General features: G+C 35.3%; 1 protein-coding gene across 1 annotated transcript in view; it reads right to left on the reverse strand.

Annotated features, from left to right (window-relative positions):
* Positions 1-7679: 7679 nt before the first annotated feature.
* LOC124951087 (inhibin beta chain) overlaps positions 7680-17504 on the reverse strand; it is a 40709-nt gene continuing 30884 nt past the window's right edge. Inside the window, exons 2-5 of the mRNA XM_047498877.1 lie at positions 12217-12437; positions 11238-11472; positions 9282-9459; positions 7680-8475 (exon numbers count right to left, since the gene is read on the reverse strand). Of these exons, the coding sequence (XP_047354833.1) occupies positions 8235-8475; positions 9282-9459; positions 11238-11472; positions 12217-12437 (875 nt within the window). The 3' untranslated portion in view covers positions 7680-8234. The remainder of the gene's footprint in view (positions 8476-9281; positions 9460-11237; positions 11473-12216; positions 12438-17504) is intronic.

A 17504-nucleotide genomic window follows, 5' to 3' on the forward strand; every position in this document is an offset into this window, starting at 1 on the left:
CGAGGAAAATACGAATAAAACTAATAATTTGTAAATGATCGTACAAGCGTTTTTATTATAGTGGATATTCGAACGATATATACGTACGTATTATCAAAGAATTTATGATTAAATCGAGACAATGACTTCGTTTTGTTACGTATCAACGTTACGAGAAAATCTTTTTATCGAATTTTGTTTTAAGATTTGGCCAAATAATAAGAAAGAAGAATGTTTAATGAATTTTAATATTCTTTTCTAATTTAAATTTGGTAATGATACAAAGGGTTCTATTTATATCTCGCTTCGATTGTACACTCACGTGTTTTCTCGTTACGTGGCTTTAGTAACTTGCATTACTGAGTCAAGCGAAGCGCATGCATTTTTTATTTTGGCTTACTTTAAAGCATAATGTAAAATAACCATCAGTAGACACGAACAGGATACTTGATTATAATGTAAAAAATGTATAGAAGAAGATACTAGAACATATTTTTCATATGATAAATTCACATCATTCGAACATATTTTTTTCAATTTTTAACAGAATATGTATATATTTTTTGCTATTTTTTATATTTATTTTAACGTATTAATCATTAATAAATACGAATTAAAAAAACGAGTTGACACAAGTAATAAATAATAAGAGATAAATGATTTTACTCACCTGATTTCATTTTCGTTTAGGTTTTCGTCTGTGAAATGTATTTGTGAATTTTGAAGGAGATATGTACGGAGAAACGAAGAAGGGACAGGAAAAAAGGGTAAAGTCTGAAAAGGGTTGAAAGGGGCAAACGGATGACATGTCGGAGAGGAAGAGGAGAAAAAGAAGGAGAAGAAGAGGATGGTCGATAAGAGTACTTTTGGACATACACGTAGATGTATGTTTTTAAAGGGTCTTTTTATTTTCCATGGAATTTTATCCATTCTTGAAATATAATGAATATTCCGCAAAAAGGACAATTAGATAATCCTGCGGCGAATATGACGAGAGGATAAAGGTTGGATCGCCGGTAATGAAAAAAAAAAATAACCGACCGCTCCCTCGTTTTCCGGTATTATATATATATGTATGTATATACTATATATATATAACGAGCCGGAAGTAAAATGAGAAACAAGAAGAAGAAAGAAAAGGAAAAAGGAAAGTCGAAAGGTCGAGGACCCGGGGTTCTCGAGGAACATGATTTTTTGTATCGTCGTTCTCTCTCTTTTTTCTTTTTTCTTTTTTCCCTTCGTCGTTTCACATCTCCACCATTTTCCCGTTCATCTCAATCGACCTATGTATGTACATACATACATACATATATACGTACATACATACATATATATATATACACACATACATACACACATACATATATACGTATATACATACATACATACATTCCAGTTCCGATGAACGAGCAATATTTGCATGCATTTCTCTCTCTCCCTCTCCCTCTTTCTCTGTGTCTCAAACTCTCAGCTTCTATCTGTCTATCTATCTATCTCGTTCTCTCTCTTTCCGGCTTCAGCAAGCGACCTCGTCGGGATCGAAAAAGGCTTCGGTCGCTCTTCTCCCTTTTTCATCGGGGAGAAAAAAGCGCGCGTTGTGCGTGTGAGAGGCACAATTTCTCGTTCTACCTTACGAATTTAATTCCCCCCTAACAAATTATATAAGAAGCGGCAAAAGAATCGAATTTAAATGTTTCGTCTTCGCGTTCCATTCCCTCGTAGTTCGTATTTCCCTTTTTTGTTTCTCTCTCTCTCTCTCTCTCACTCTCTCTCTCTCTCTCTCTCTTTCTCTCTCTGTTTCTCTCTTTCTCTCTTTCTCTCTCTGTTTCTCTCTTTCTCTCTTTCTCTCTCTTTCCTATATGTGCACATTGGCACCTTGGATCTTCCTTTAAATTTGGAATTCGGCTGAACGCGTCTCGACGATGTACGAACGTCACGAATTCATGTCCCTTTAATATTTTATTTTCTCTTTTTCTTTTCTTTTTATCTTTACACTCTCTTTACTTTCCTTTTTCTCTCTTTTTATGTCCTTTCTGTACAATGTACTTTAAGCGTGGCAATTGTTCTGGCGGCTCGAATGAACTGTCATATATCATAAGGCACTTTGAATATTTGTGTATCGCGAATAATAATTATCGTTATTATTGTTTGATCGTTTTCTTTCTCTTTTTTCTTCTCTCTCTTTTCTTTTTTTTATTTTTTATTTTTATTTTATAATTTTAGATCGATCGCTGGCGCGCGTCCGCGTGTAAGTATGAAGTCGTACATGCGCGCGAGCGAGCGGAGGCGCAACCTCAAAAAATAGTCCGCTACAAAATCGCTACGTCAACAAAGCACACTCACTAAAGGAAAACTCGTAAATATATATATATACATATATATATATATGTATATATATATATATGTATATATATATAAGTATACATGTACGCACGAAATACGTATGCATGTATATGTGTGTATATATATACGTGCACACGTACCATGTATGTACATATATATGGACGTGTATACATTTGTATACATTACATATATATTACTGAAGCGGTCACATAATTTCAGATTATTTTTCTTTTCTACTTGCTTACTTATCTAATTTCTTTCTTCCGTTTTCATTTTTTCTCGTTTCTTCATTTTATTTATTTTTTTAAATATTTTGTTTTTGTTTTGGTTCTTTTGCCATCACATTATCTAGCTATTATCTTTCTCGAATCACTTTGCACAGGATAGAAAATATTCGATGAATACTTTGTGTTTTTTTCTCCTACTTTTTTATTTTTCTTTTTTTTTTTCTTTAAATGATGCCTTTCGCAAACAGGTGGGACGGAAGCTTGTCGATGGCCCTAGACGCATTTTTAATCATCAACTACGAGGGAAGAACGCTTGATCGAAACCTTTTGTCGATTTTTCTTTTTCATTCATGTTTCTCTTCGTTTCTTTCTTGTTCTTTAAACCGTTATTTGATAACGATGATCCGATCGGGATATACAGTTGCATTGCAGCCTTTCTCAAAGATTATTTTTATTTCATCGATGCAATTCATGTCAGAATTTAGGGATTTCATTGTAACGAAGATAAAAGAAGAGTTGGATGAATAAAGTTGGGATATCATTGGAGGCAGCAACAATTACGTAAATCCTCGTGATGAATCATCGATATCAAGCCATTTTTTAGACACGGCCGCAGAGATTTTCTTATGTAATCACCATCGTGAATAGCTTCGCTGTTATAAATTTTGTTAGAAAAACTTTTTTTTAATTCTATTTGAAATTCTGGACTAATCATGACGTTTTATAAATTTGCGTATGCGTGCGAAAATTTCTTTTGAGTACTATTGAAAATAAATCGCGGAAATTACTATTAAAAATAAATTGACTGAATTAAATATAATCAAATTTTACGCATAATTCGTTATCATTGCAAAAATTGTTGCCGAAAATTTTAAACTGATCGTTCAGAAATTTGCAAAATGGTGCTCGTTCAATTATGAACATTTTTATATCGAAAATGAAAGAAATGATCGAAACGATTCGATTAAAATTTTACAGATAATTTCTGTTAAACGTGCATACGTTTTACTTCAAATTTCAAATAAATTTGACTAATTATTTTCAAAGTGACGCCTGTATTAATATAAACAATATTAATGTTAAAATATAGCATAATGAAGATTGTGGCTATACTAACACAGCGTTAGTTATTATGTGAAATTGCTTAAAGTTTTTTCGTCGGAAATCCAGCGGACCGAAAGGCTGCTTTTTATTAGATCTCCGACGAGATCAGGGAGAAGAATGATCGCGAAATCAGATCGAACCTTGTTTCTGTTTTCTCACTCACTGTAGCTCACTTTCTTTCTTTCTATCTATATATATTATTATTTCTTCTCTCTCTCTCTCTCTCTTTCTCTCTCTCTCTTTCTATTTCTCTCTGACTCTATCTCATTCTAATTCTTTCACACTTCTTTCGCTTACGCATTTTTTTTAAACGTTATTTATTATCATCATTATTATTGTTATTACCTTTAATATTATTATTATCGTTATTATCGTTATTATTGTTTATAATTATTATAATTATTGTGTATCCCTTGTATACAATTAATTGGGTGGTATTTCATAAACAGTCCTTGAGCTCGTTAAAGGCTTTTTTCAAAAGGAGTACTCGCACGTGCTCCTCTGTCGCTTATTATTCTCTTTCTCTCGCTTTTTCTTTTTTTTTTTTTCCTTTTGTTTTTTCCCCGAAAGAAATATAGGAAAAAGAAGTAGTAGTAGTAATAGTAGAAGATGAAGAAGAAGAATTCGAAGAAAAGTCCCTTAATAATACTAGAAGTACACTCGTTTAAAGTCGCTTTTAAACATTATTTTGGACGCAATTAGTTTTTTTGGCTAGCTGAACGGCGGAATGTCAACTTTCTCTCTCTCTTTTCCTTCATACTTCGCTCACTCTCACTCTCACTCTCTCTCTCTCTCTCTCTCTCTCTGTCTCTCTCTCTCTGTCTCTCTCTCTCTTTCCCTTCATACTTCGCTCACTCTCACTTTCTCTCTCTCTCTTTCTCTCTCTCTCTCTCTCTCTCTCTCTTTCTTTCTTTCTTTCATACGCACCTTAACTTCTCGCATAAACGCACATAGGGATAACGGTTATCTATCGTTTTTCATCTGTTTTCTTTTCTTCTTTTTTTCGAGATTCGATAATAAGATGTACTTATATACTCAGAAGAAATGCAGGATGTAAAATGATAGATCTTCGCTACCTATGTACTGAATTATCCTTTGAGGGAAGCTTACATTTCATATATCTCTTTCTTTCTCTTTCTCTCTTAAACATCCCTCTTTCTTGAGTCACAATTTTTTCATTTCTTTGTAACGAGTAGATTAAATACAGTTTGAAGTACATTTAAGAATCTTTCTCTCGCATACTCACACGTTCTCTCTCTTTTTTTCCCTCTTTCTCTTTCTTTCTTTCTTTCTCTCTCTCTCTCTCTCTCTCTCTCTCTCTCTCTCTCGTTCTTGCACATTCTCACTTTCGCTCTTTCTCTCTCGCCGTCGTCTTTTATGTCGTTTTTTTTCTTTTGTTTTACTTAAGCTTTATCATTAGTTTTAAGAGTTAATTTAGTATTGATGCGATAATACCTTAATAAGGCCCAATAAGGCTGCGTGGGTGAACGAATTATCCCACAAAAATTTAAATATACCTTTCTCGAAAGTTAAAATCGCCCACGTCCATTCTAGCAATAATACTCTCTAGTCGCGCTCTCTCTTGCGCTCGTTCGCGCTCTTTCTCATCTCCATACTTATCGAAGAAAGAAATAGAAGAATCGCTTTTCTCCGAACTCATTGTCCGATCTTCTCCTTGCTAAGTCGATTCTTCCGAAAAAACGACGTAGCGAGGTGAGTGAGTGGACCGGAGAAGGGAAAAGAAAAGAAAAAGAAAAGTAACAAATTTTTCTCTTTCTCTCTTTTTCTTTTTTTCTTTCTTTCACTCATTAGACGCTTCTTATTAGAAATTTAATAATCGCCCCAGAATATTTCCGTTGCTCGAGGCTCGCAACTCTCTTACGTGTGTCGTGTGAGATCCTCGATCGGTTTATTGTCACGTTATTGTTCATTATTTTCAATTAATATCGCCTTAACATTTTTTCCTTTTTTTTTGCCATAATCTCTCCCTCTTTTTCCGTCCTCCTTCGCTCCTTATCTTCTTAAAAAAAGATCACTAATCAATCGTTTTTGATCTCGATGGTTCTTTTTTTCTCTCTCTTCATCTCTCTCCCCTTCTCTCTCCTTCATTTTCGAAAAAGATCTTTCCAAATTCGATATTATTAAATAGCTCATGTAAATATAAATGAAAATTTGCGCGTTTTTTAATTATTTTTCTTGTCTTATATACTTTATTTTCTCTCTCTCTCTCTCTCTCTCTCTTTCTCTCTCTCTCTCTCTCTCTCTCTCTCTCTTTCTCTCTCTCTCTCTCTCTCTCTCTATCTATCTATCTATTTCTATCTATCGCTCGCGCTTTCTCTCTTTTCTTTTCTCTCTCTTTCACTTTCTTTTGTTAAATTAATACAATCTCTTATGAAATGCCTCTTACGCATATATATGTAGATATATATAAATGAATGTGTTGTATATGTATGTGTGTATGTGTAGCGTTGTTTACTCCGTGTATTTAGTGTGTAGGTTCATCTTTTTCATATTTTTCATTTTTTATATTTTTTTTTCGAATCCTCTTATATCGCGTTCTGAATGAGAAAAATTCTGCGAGCGTCGTATTCGGTCAATATTATGCGTCTTTCTCGTCCTCGCGAAATCGGAAGAAACATTCGGTACGCGCTATTTTTTTCGTTTTCTTGTTTAATAAGGCTAAGGTGTCAATGTGCATTCGTTTATAGGTAATAGAATGTCGTTTCATAAAGAAAAAAAAAGAAGAAAAAGAGAATATAAAGAACATTACTGATCCTTTTTTTCTATTAGTCTCTTCTTTCTTTGAAATTGTTACGTTCATGCTAAGTCAATTATAACATATCGATTAGCAAAAATATTTTTCGAAACTCGCACGTGCTCATTGCAATCCAAAGTCCGAGGTATCATTATAATTAAATACGATTTACGGCAATAATAATAATAATCATGAAAGCAATAATGACAGATAATGGTATGATGATGATGATGATGATGATGATGATAATAATAATAATAATAATAATAATAATAATAATAATAATAATAATAATAATAATAATAATAAAAATAAAAATAATAACAACAACAACAACAATAACAACAAAAACAGAATAACAATGATGACAGAAATAAAAAACAAAAAACGTGAAACAATAGTGCTGATGATATAATAATAATGAAAATAATAATAGTAATAGTAATAAGAATAATAATTTTGCTTCCTTAGCCTTTTTGAACTCTTAATAAACGTTTCCCTTCCCAATTCGGTCCTTCCAGAAAACCCCGCCTCCCCGCCCTTGACTTACTAAGTTTATCGTTTTACGCGCGTTCAATTATATTTATATATAGTATTTATAATATATATATATATAGATTTTTAATAATATTTTTTACTTTGTTAAATTGTTATTCGATACTTTCATACGTTTCGCATAAAAAACAAGGCAATTAGATTGAGTTTATTTTTTACACTTAGAATTTACGCCCGTATTGTTCTTTTTTTTTTTTTTATTTGTTATATCTTTAAATACTTATATTCGTCTTTAAATCACCTCGCGTAATTTAACGCGCGCGCACATGTATATCTGTGCTTTCCGTGTATATGTGTACGTGTACATGTGTATGTGCGCGTATGCGGAGTCGCATAGATACGCGAAATGCGGGGGCAAAAGTCTGAAATATCTTATTTAAACTCTTTACCACCGTTTTATCGCAACTAATAGAAATGACTAAGCTCACCATAAGAATTCGCACGCGGTGACTTCGCTTGCGATACGATTAAATCGCCAGGAAACGAGTCGGTCACGTATATGTAAGTGTAAGTGTAAGATACGTTTATATCTATATATATATATATATATATATATATATATATAATATATATTTTATATATATATACTTATATATATATATATATATTATATATTTATATATATATATATATATATATAGTTTTATATATATATATAGTTTATATATATATATATATATATATATATATATATATATGTATATATATTTGCATGTATTCATCTGTCATGTGTATTCGCCTATGTATAGGTATCGCCTGTATATATGTATGTATATTATTTATAATATATTATACCTCAAAAATGGTGGACACACCCGAGAGACCGACCGAGGAGGTATTCATTCTTTTATTTATTTTTTTCTTTTTGTTTAATTTTATTCTGTTCCGGCCCGTTCAATTACGTTCCGTATCGCCCTCTTCTAACTTCTCCTTTCTTTCATCTCCTTTCCTTCTCGACTATTTATTATGCTCGGTAATAGCGAACACGATTGCTTTTTCGAGAACAATTTCATTGATTTCGGCGAAATTTCGATCGTGGTCGCTTGTTTCGATTCCTTTCGATTCTTCTCGAAAATCTTTCGAGGAATCTTGATGGTTGAAAACGAAGAATGTAGGAAGTTCCAAACAAAATCCCTCGTGGTTGAAGGCTCCCGAATAAATCGCGATAAAGAGCAGGAGGAGGATCTTTCGCAGGGGAGGCGTCGATTTTTTCCTTTTTTTTTTCATTATTTTTTTCTTTCCTTCCTTCCTTCTGTCATTGGAGGTTCGAATTAGGGGCAGCCACACTCGTCGACCACCATCTTTGGGAGATCCCTCTTGATGATGTTTGAGTCTGGTCCATAGTATATCAACGACATCGGCGAAAACTTGAGGGGTGCACAACATGGTTGCATACCGGCGAGCCGATCCATCTTTCTGTACTCTTCGATCACGTGCGTGTAATAATTTAGGAACGTGTCCGGCGTTCTGTGACCCGCCGCACAGTCGCCTCTGCAGTAATTCGCGTAATATCTGCGACCCACAAACATTTTAGATCATTATGATGGAAATATTATTTAACGGATTTGAATTACTTTGAATTACGTCATCAAAATGTATCACAATATGTAAGTTACAATTTACATGGAAACGTTTCCTATGGCCATATATTTTTTTTATTGAATAGACAGCGAACATGTCGATGTGAATAATGAAAGAGAGAGAGAGAGAGAGAGAGAGAGAGAGAGAGAGAGAAATAAAATGCTGATTGAGAATAGCCATCGATAAGGATTTTTTAATTCTGGCACGCGGATTACGCTATCCCTCTCTTTTTTTCTCTCTTCTCCAGTCGCGTCATGGGATTCTGTTTATAACAATTGCCTAGGATTTAAGGGCTTTCTCATGATACCTTACGAATGACTACATGTACCGGGTGATGGCGAGCTCTCTGCAAAACTACCGTTGGCCCTATGAAGCACAGCGACCGTCTTTTCCGACGTCTATAGAGTAAATTCTATACGATTGCCAGACGATAAGTCAACATTGATCGCGAATATCGATCGTTACTATTATCGGATTGAAAACGAAAATCTTCTTTCTCTTTCTCTCCTTCTCTTACTCACTCTCTTTTTCTCTTTCTCTTTTTCTCTTTCCCTCTCTTTCCTCCCAACGTTCCTGGTTATCGTGTTAATCGCTACTTGACTAGTATCGTCCAACTAGTACTAGTATCGATCAGCAATGTAAATATATTAATCCTCTATTCATTTAGATACTTTTGATACTCCTTGGCTATCATACTAATTTATAGTTTTGCTAGTTAAGAGATCGTGATTCATTACCCTTGAGGAGCGATTATCCAATCATCCCATCCGAGCTGAGAAAAGCTCACGTAGAATCTCTGTTTGCAGCATTGACCTTTTATCGCGCCGCTGCATTCGATCGCTCGTCTTCTTACGCGTTTCACAGCTGCGGGATCCGTACGTACAACGAGGAAAGGCCTATCCGGATCTTGAGCACCTGCAATGTATGAAAATCAATGTTAAATTTTTTTATTTGTTCGATTCATTGATAACAGATAGGGACAAGATATACATGTCGACGAATCTTCGAAACTCTTGTTCTCCACGACAAACTTCTCGATACGCATCGACCGAATTTTGGAGTTATCTACTTTATGCCCGAGAAACAGCTTATTGGTTAAGGAAAGCAATCTTGGGAAAGTTTATCGGGGAGTTATCGGAATACGAAGAGAGATCGAGTGTAAGTTGGAAAAAGCAGACTGACATTCGAACTCGAATGGTTTGCATACGATATGTATGTACTTTACGCATATATGTATTTTTGTGAAAGGAATTTTTGATGAGTATGAGAAAATTCGATAGCGATACGATATACATATCTAGAAAATTTATGATCATTGAGAAGTGCTAAAAATCATGCGTAATCTGATACATATGTTCTGCTTCAAAATCTAACTGCAAGATATTTGTATATTCCGTTAGAAAAAGAAAATGTTCATTTCCATCTTTATTTCCACGGACATTCTGTTTTCAGTCTATTCATTCAAAACAGAATACTCTTTAATTAAACTGATCGAAATACTCGATTGTGCGAGTGTAGTGTAATGGAAGCAAAAAATGTTAATCGTTCGCGGTTATACGTCGGTGAGAAGTAAGCCGATTAGGTAAGCTGATAAAGGGAACCAGAGAAATAAAGCTGATTATATTGGAGCGTGCTCGGTTTGTCACATTCCACGTGTATGTATATATGTATGTATGTATGTACGTATGTATATATAAAATATCTGAGACTTTTTTGTTTTAATTAATGATTACATAAGAAGTTTGGCTTTCTATGCCAAATAAATTTCGATTCGGAAATCTTTTAACGAAGATTAAGAAACAAAACAAATACATCTTATACAATAATACATGTATAAGATTCTTAATATAAAATGAACAAATAGGGCATTTAAAAAATATTAAACAAATTAATCGCATGTAGAGTTACAAATATTAAAATACAATGAACAATGCAAATTATTGATACCGTTTGAAAGAATCTTTCTATATAATTGGTCGTATTTCAATTGAAATTAGATGTCATGTGGATCACAGAAAAGAAATCATAGAATTTTGGATTCGAAATTATTTCCAAATGGAAGTAAGTATTGATGTAAAACAATCGATAATGCGTACACGTAACATCCGAATAATCTCGAACAGAATATACCCCACCATCTTGTACGTACATACAATATTTCGGGAAAGCAGCAATCTAGAATACTAATGCTACAAAAGGGTTAAAATAGCAGCGTGGGAACAGGAGAAAAAAGTTCCAACCATGTTCGATCCCAGCGAATCCATGGAATCAAATTATCATATTGAAAGAGTTGTTCGTTAACCCCAATATGCCTTCTCAAATTAGTTACCGGCGATACGAATGTAGGCTAAACGTTATTTCTATCGTATCACCTCCCAACTTTGTGTGACTAGTCTTTATACTATGGAAGCCATATTAACCGATACGACTTCGTAGTACCTCTGTGTTATGATACGGAATTGAAATAAGGTTATCTTCTGTAGATGTTTGCAATTGAATTTCATTTATTTTTGATATACTTTTCCTTTTGATATCTCTTCCTCTCCATTTCAATAAAATTATTAAAGAATGTCATTTTTGTTGTCGCGATGTTTAATTACGATATGGGATTATCTATGTGAAGAGTTGATTTTTATCAAGTTAAATAATCTCGTATCGCGTGTTCTAAGGATCAGATATACTGTTCTGCTTGCCTTTTGGATTTAACGAGGACTCGATCACGTGCGGTGAGTGTCCGCCAAAAGTCGACACGTGAACGTGCGTGCCGCATCCTGTGCAATCCACCAAGAGCGTCAGTTTATCCCTCGGTGAATTCGAATTTGCTGTGTACCAATTGCTGACGACCTTTGTTACGTCGAACTTCTGCCAACCCAATTGACCAACATTTACGCCTAGGAACGTCACCATCTCGAGATGCTCCCCGAGTTCCTAAAAATCGAATGAAAATTGACCGATGTCGTTATTTTTGGAAGATCACGTAATCGTTGTGACGACCATCTATCTTAACAAATCGGTCAATTATAAAGTAATATTTTGTTTACGATTAGATGAATATTTTGTATATCGATCGATCAATTAAAAATACCTATATATATATATATATATATATATATATATATATATATATATATATATATATATATATATATATATTTGTTTGTGCGCGAGCGTAAACAAGAAAATATTATTTTTCAAGCGATATCGCGGAAGCTGTACGCTCGACCGAAACCTCACGACCGCTGCGTATAATATCGGAGGGATTATTATAAATACAGCTTGAGATAGTAGATGGGATTAGTGTCGGAAAAATCCGATAAAAAAGGTAGAAAGCTTTTCTTATTGTATTGTATCAATATCTTGCCAGTGAAACAAATGAGGATAGTTGCTAAAGGTAGCTAGGCTTGTCAGGCGTGTAAAGTATAACACGGTTAAATGAGTTTTCATTGATTAACGTTATGATCTTGAAACGTCAAATTCTATCTCTTATTCGGTAGTTTTTCTTTGTTTTTTTTGTCATGTTTTTGGAAGATCGTCAAATAATTTTATCGATGAACTTATTATTATTTCCTTTCTACGTCATCATAAATTCAATTAACGATTAGAAAGGAGCAAAATATAATAATAAGCATTTCGATGTCCTAAAAATGTTCGTTTATGTTAAAATGTAATTACCTTGCCGCGCAAATGCGTCGTGTTGCCGCAACGCACCCTAAATACCCAGAGAGTGATATTCCTTTGATTGCTTTGACCCTGACGATGATGTTGATAGTGATGAGTTTGTCTGAATTCTACTCGTGTCCAAAGGGTCGCCCGTTTGATCCTGAGAGGTTCTAATGCCGGTTCGCCGCTGGACATTGGAAATTCCAGTAATGGTTGTCCGTTCAGCGTACGCCCTAGAACCATCAACGTAATTGATTATCATGGTAATAACGAAACATTAGACGTTAAAAAATGATCGTCGGTTTGTTTTCATATAGGAAAGAAAATATACTTCGTTAAATCTATGCAACTAGATATCACGCTATGATGTCAAAACGTACGTAACAGAATTTTTGTATTGACCTTTTAATACGTGATTTACTATTTTAGAAGTTTTTAGCAAAAAAGAAAGAGAATTATAATTAGTTATTAAAGTGAATATAATGAAGAAAATACATTTTCATAATCTTTTTTACGACATTTAATAAAAAGCTTAAATGTTATATATATATGTTAAATTATCCATTAAATTAGATTAAATGTTAATACGTTGTTACTTCGCAATCATATGTATTTTCAAGAATTAATTATATTTATTGTTTGAGCGGATTTATTTATTGTTTAAGAGGATTAATTATATTTAATCAAGCAAGTAAGATCTGACGATTGACGATGAAATTTACTGAGTTCATCGTCGTCTCTCTCTCTCTCTCTTCATTCATTCATTTGCGGACAATTACGTAGATTCACCGTGCACCGCAATTTACGCGAATTTTAATTACACGCTCGTCCGTACGAATAAAAACGACGCTGTCGTCGTGACATCGTCGTCTAGGTAGCAACGTCGTCGCGGTTATGGTGATTTTTCTGGACGCCACTAATCCTGACTATTTTTTTCTCTCTCTCCTCTCACTCTCTCTCTCTCTTGCTCTTCTTTTTTTCCTTTTTTTTTTTTTCCTTCATACCCTCCGGCATGTTCACCCTCGCACACGTTCACCCCACCCAATTGCAGTATGTTGTTGGGTCGGACTGGGCTCGTATCGTGTAATGCGTTACAACCCTTTCCCACCATTACCAACGTTGTGTTTGTGAGTACGTTCGCGTACTAGACATGCGAGAAAAAAAGAGGGAGAGGGAGAGGGAGAGAGAGAGAGAGAGAGAGAGAGAGACAGACAGACAGACAGACAGACAGACAGACAGACATACACACAGACAGACAGACAGACAGACAGACAGACAGATAGTCAGAAACAAAAGAGCGCGATGTACTTCATGTTCAAGGACTGAGACCGTATATGTACGTATACATATTATGTACGTATATGCATACATGATATGTCTTGAAATAATTACGAGTTACGAAAGAGAAACATTTTTGTCGTTGCGTAAAGAGGAGTCCATGGCTGTTGGAGTGGGTGTTGGAATCGCCAACGAGTAAGATTTAAATGAAAAGTCTCAAAAGGGGTTGAAGAGATCGTGCATGCGGTTAGAAGCTTGACTGAGAGTTCGGTGCCACGTTCGTTTGTTCGTACATAGGAACATATGTAGGTATATTTTTTCACACCCGTTTCATTGTCTATAGACGTATAAATAGAAGTGTATATCGTCGACACGTACATATAGATAGTATTATACATGTGTATAAGGGTATAGGATAGGTAGAAAAGAGAAGGATTACATGAGACACTATGCAGCAGTAAAATACTTACGGTAGAGTTCCGTGTAGCGAAAGAGAGAAAGAAAGAAAGAAAGAGAGAGAGAGAGAGAGAGAGAGAGAGAGAGAGAGAGAGAAGGAGAGAAAGAGAAAGATATATGCTCGTTACACGTGTGTGCGCGTAGAGTAAAAGCAGGGCGGCTTCATCCCTTAACGGTTTGGTGAGTCACGGACCGGTGGGGCTGCTCGTTCGGTGGGGATAAGCACGGGTTTGTCTGCCGCCCGTCTGCCTTCCGCCTTCCACCCCCGCCAACCAGTCAGTATTCTCTTTTTAACCCCTCTCGTTCGCTTGCTCGAGCGCGCGCGCGCACCCACACACACCCCACCACTGTGCTCCGCTCAGCCATCGTGACTCGTTGCTGTCGCTGGACGCCAGCAGCTGCGAGATATTCAACCTGCCGGCCTCCCGACTACGCGCTTAACCTTTTAAGTGCGCCAGACTGAACGAGTGCGAGAAAGAGAAAGAGTGTGCACTTATACCGTCCGTCTTTGCGAGAATCCAAAGACGCGACACGTCTGCTTTTACTCTCTCTCTCTCTCTCTCTCTCTCTTTCTTTCTCTCTCTCTCTCTTTAGCTCTCTCCCGCTCTCTCCGGCTCTCTCTCTTCCTCTTTATACACACACGGAGCCCGCCCGCCTGCCTGCCTGCCTGCTTTGCTTGCCTGTTGTGTCTCTCGAAGCCCTCCGCCGAGACTTCGAGTTTCTCTTACACACGTCGTCGTCGCCTTCGTCGTCATCGTCGGCGGCCTATATACGACTCCTTTACCTCGTCTAGTACAAAAAAAAGGAAATAGAAAACGCTTAATGTCAACCACGAATTGCATACCAATGCTACTCGCCATACAAGAGACAGACGGAGACAAAGGCAGAGACAGAGAGAAAGAGAGAGAGAGAGACAGAGAGAGAGAGAGACAGAGAGAGAGAGAGAGAGAGAGAGAAAGAGAGAGAGAGAGATAGAAGAAACAAAAAAGAAGGGAAGAGAAAACAGAACACCGGAAACGCGTACGGAAAATCGTATCTTGTTCTTTCCATTTCCTTATCTCTCTCTCTCTCTCTTTTTCTCTTTCTTTTTCTCTCTCTCTCTCTCTCTCTCTTTTTCTCTTTCTCTCTCTTTCTCTCTCTCTCTCTCTCTCTCTCTCTCTCTCTTCCTCTCTCTTGGATGCTATGCGGTTTTGCATAGGAAAGTTCACTTTGGTTACGGTATCCGTGTCCGGTATGGAAGCATATTTTTGTTGAGGAACAAAGATTTAAAATTGCTGATAAAAGAAAAGAAGAAATAACGGTGAAAGATTGGGTTTGGTTTTATTTCCAATTCATTCTTCGATCGCTATTGAATGTTTTACGCTCAAGCACAAAGAATTTATGCGAACTGTTATTAGACATTTCCTTAGAATTCATTTATGTCGTCCTTTCACTCGTAGGAGTGAATCATTCATAATTGTTCATTCGTAATCAAGTAATGGCAAAGAACGAAAATGCGGTAAAATAAAAAAAAAAAAGAAGTAAGTTGCTCGAAGTGCAAATAAGTGATTTTTCAATCGTTTCGAAAATCGAAACAAAATGTAAGTACTGGTGAGAAAGAAGATGATAGACAAATGTTTATGGGTAAGAGTCTACTTGATCTTACGATTGAATAGAGAACCTCTTTCTAGTCCAAATATTAGGGAAGCATCAAGTGGAAAATACTGTTTATAAGAAGTTGGTACACGAAAAGTGGCTTAATAAGTGCGATTCAAATGGAAAGAAAAAGAAAAAGAAAAAGAGAGAAGGAATAAATATATATATATATATATATATATATATATATATATATATGTATGTATTAATGGGATATATCGAAAAATGTACGAACGAGAAATATAATACGTAGACATGCATAAAACGATCTAAGTGCTTCTCTTTTTCTCTTATTCAGTCGCTGTACCATAAGGACATTTCACTGGAAAGGGTCAGAACGGGCGATATTTGCTTTTAATTCATTCTGATTTATGTCTTCGATCGTTTCAATATCGTCGTATCACCATTATCGTAGAAAAAGACGATAACTGTCCGGTGAACGTGAAGTACGATATCGGGATACAATAGCTGTAAGAAGAATCATTCTCGATTTCATGCTTTCGAGAAGCGTTCTCGCAAAAAAACTGAGGATCGATGAGACATTAATGCTCCGCGGTTATGTCGTCTCGCATGGCGGAGCATTGATACTGAAAATGCGGCAAGGATTATGTACTTACGTGTTTCGTTCTTCCACGTTTTTCATTTTTTCTTTTTCCATTTTATTCTTATTCTCGCTCGTTTTTACAAAAAAAAGAATCATTTTCCGATTACATCCAATGGGATTTCATCTGATTTTCATTTACTTGTAGATGAAAACACATAATATCTGTAAGTACGTATACTGCACATTTTTCGTTCTAAAAGAATTTCAAGAAATAAAAAAGAATGTGACGAAATTTTTTTTCTTATATTTTCAAATAATATTTTATTTGCTAATTTGTGTGATAAGAATTTAGGTTACAATTAACATTGATATAGTTTCCTTTAAATCCATGAGACAATACTTTCTTTTTTATTTTCTTAAGTTTAAACATTCGATTAAATTTTACAGTTTTGATGCTAATTATTTTAAATTATTTTAAATTATTTTTAATCCTTAAATTATCGCCTTTGTTCTACGTATCTCAATCCTCTATCTTCCTTTATTTCATTCTTATAAAACGGTGAAGAAAACAAGATAATTTGTACGCGAGAACACATATCCCTCGATTTCGAAATTTCTCTTAGACTTTGGAACGATAATCGATAAAGACGAGAAGAGTTACAGTCGGTATGAAATGAAATAATAGAATTCTTCTTCTTCCAAGCAATCTCACGAGACTGGAACGAGCGTACGAATATCAACGAAAGAGGACAAAGATGAAATATTGGTGGACGGTGGTTTTTCACGTCCTTGGCGCATGATCGACAATTGGTGATCCTTGAGTTTTAGTGATAGAATATCCTTGTTGTTATTTCGGTGTATTTGGCGTACATACATATATAATAGTATGTATATATATACATACGCGCGCGCGTATGTGTTTGCTTACATAGTACAGCGAGCAAGAGAAAGAGAGAAAAAAAAAAGAAAGAGAGAGAGTCATCCGCCATTTCGTACGTTTTATTTTCCTCCCACCTCGTCCTCTTTCATCCTCATCCCTTACACGACTTAGTATCACCCTTATCCCTTTCGAAACGGTTTCGAATTTCGAAGAACGAAGAAAACAACGACACTCGTCCGATGTAAAAAACATAATGGAGTGTGATGTATGGGCTCTTAGTGACGGTTTCTAATATCGGTTAGTCTCGTTAGTCTACATGTATCTATGTACTAGTTTTAAGTTTGAGCAAAATAATGTATAATAACAGACGATTTTATGATTGCGTTTTATTAGTTGGTTTCATTCACCACTTCATCTTTATACTCAGATTGTAAAAGAAAAAAGAACGATACACTCGTTACTCCTATTGTCGAATCATCATAGAGAAAAGAAGAGAGAGAGAGAGAG

Source organism: Vespa velutina, chromosome 8 (assembly GCF_912470025.1).
Source record: "Vespa velutina chromosome 8, iVesVel2.1, whole genome shotgun sequence".
Taxonomy (NCBI): Eukaryota; Metazoa; Arthropoda; class Insecta; order Hymenoptera; family Vespidae; genus Vespa; species Vespa velutina.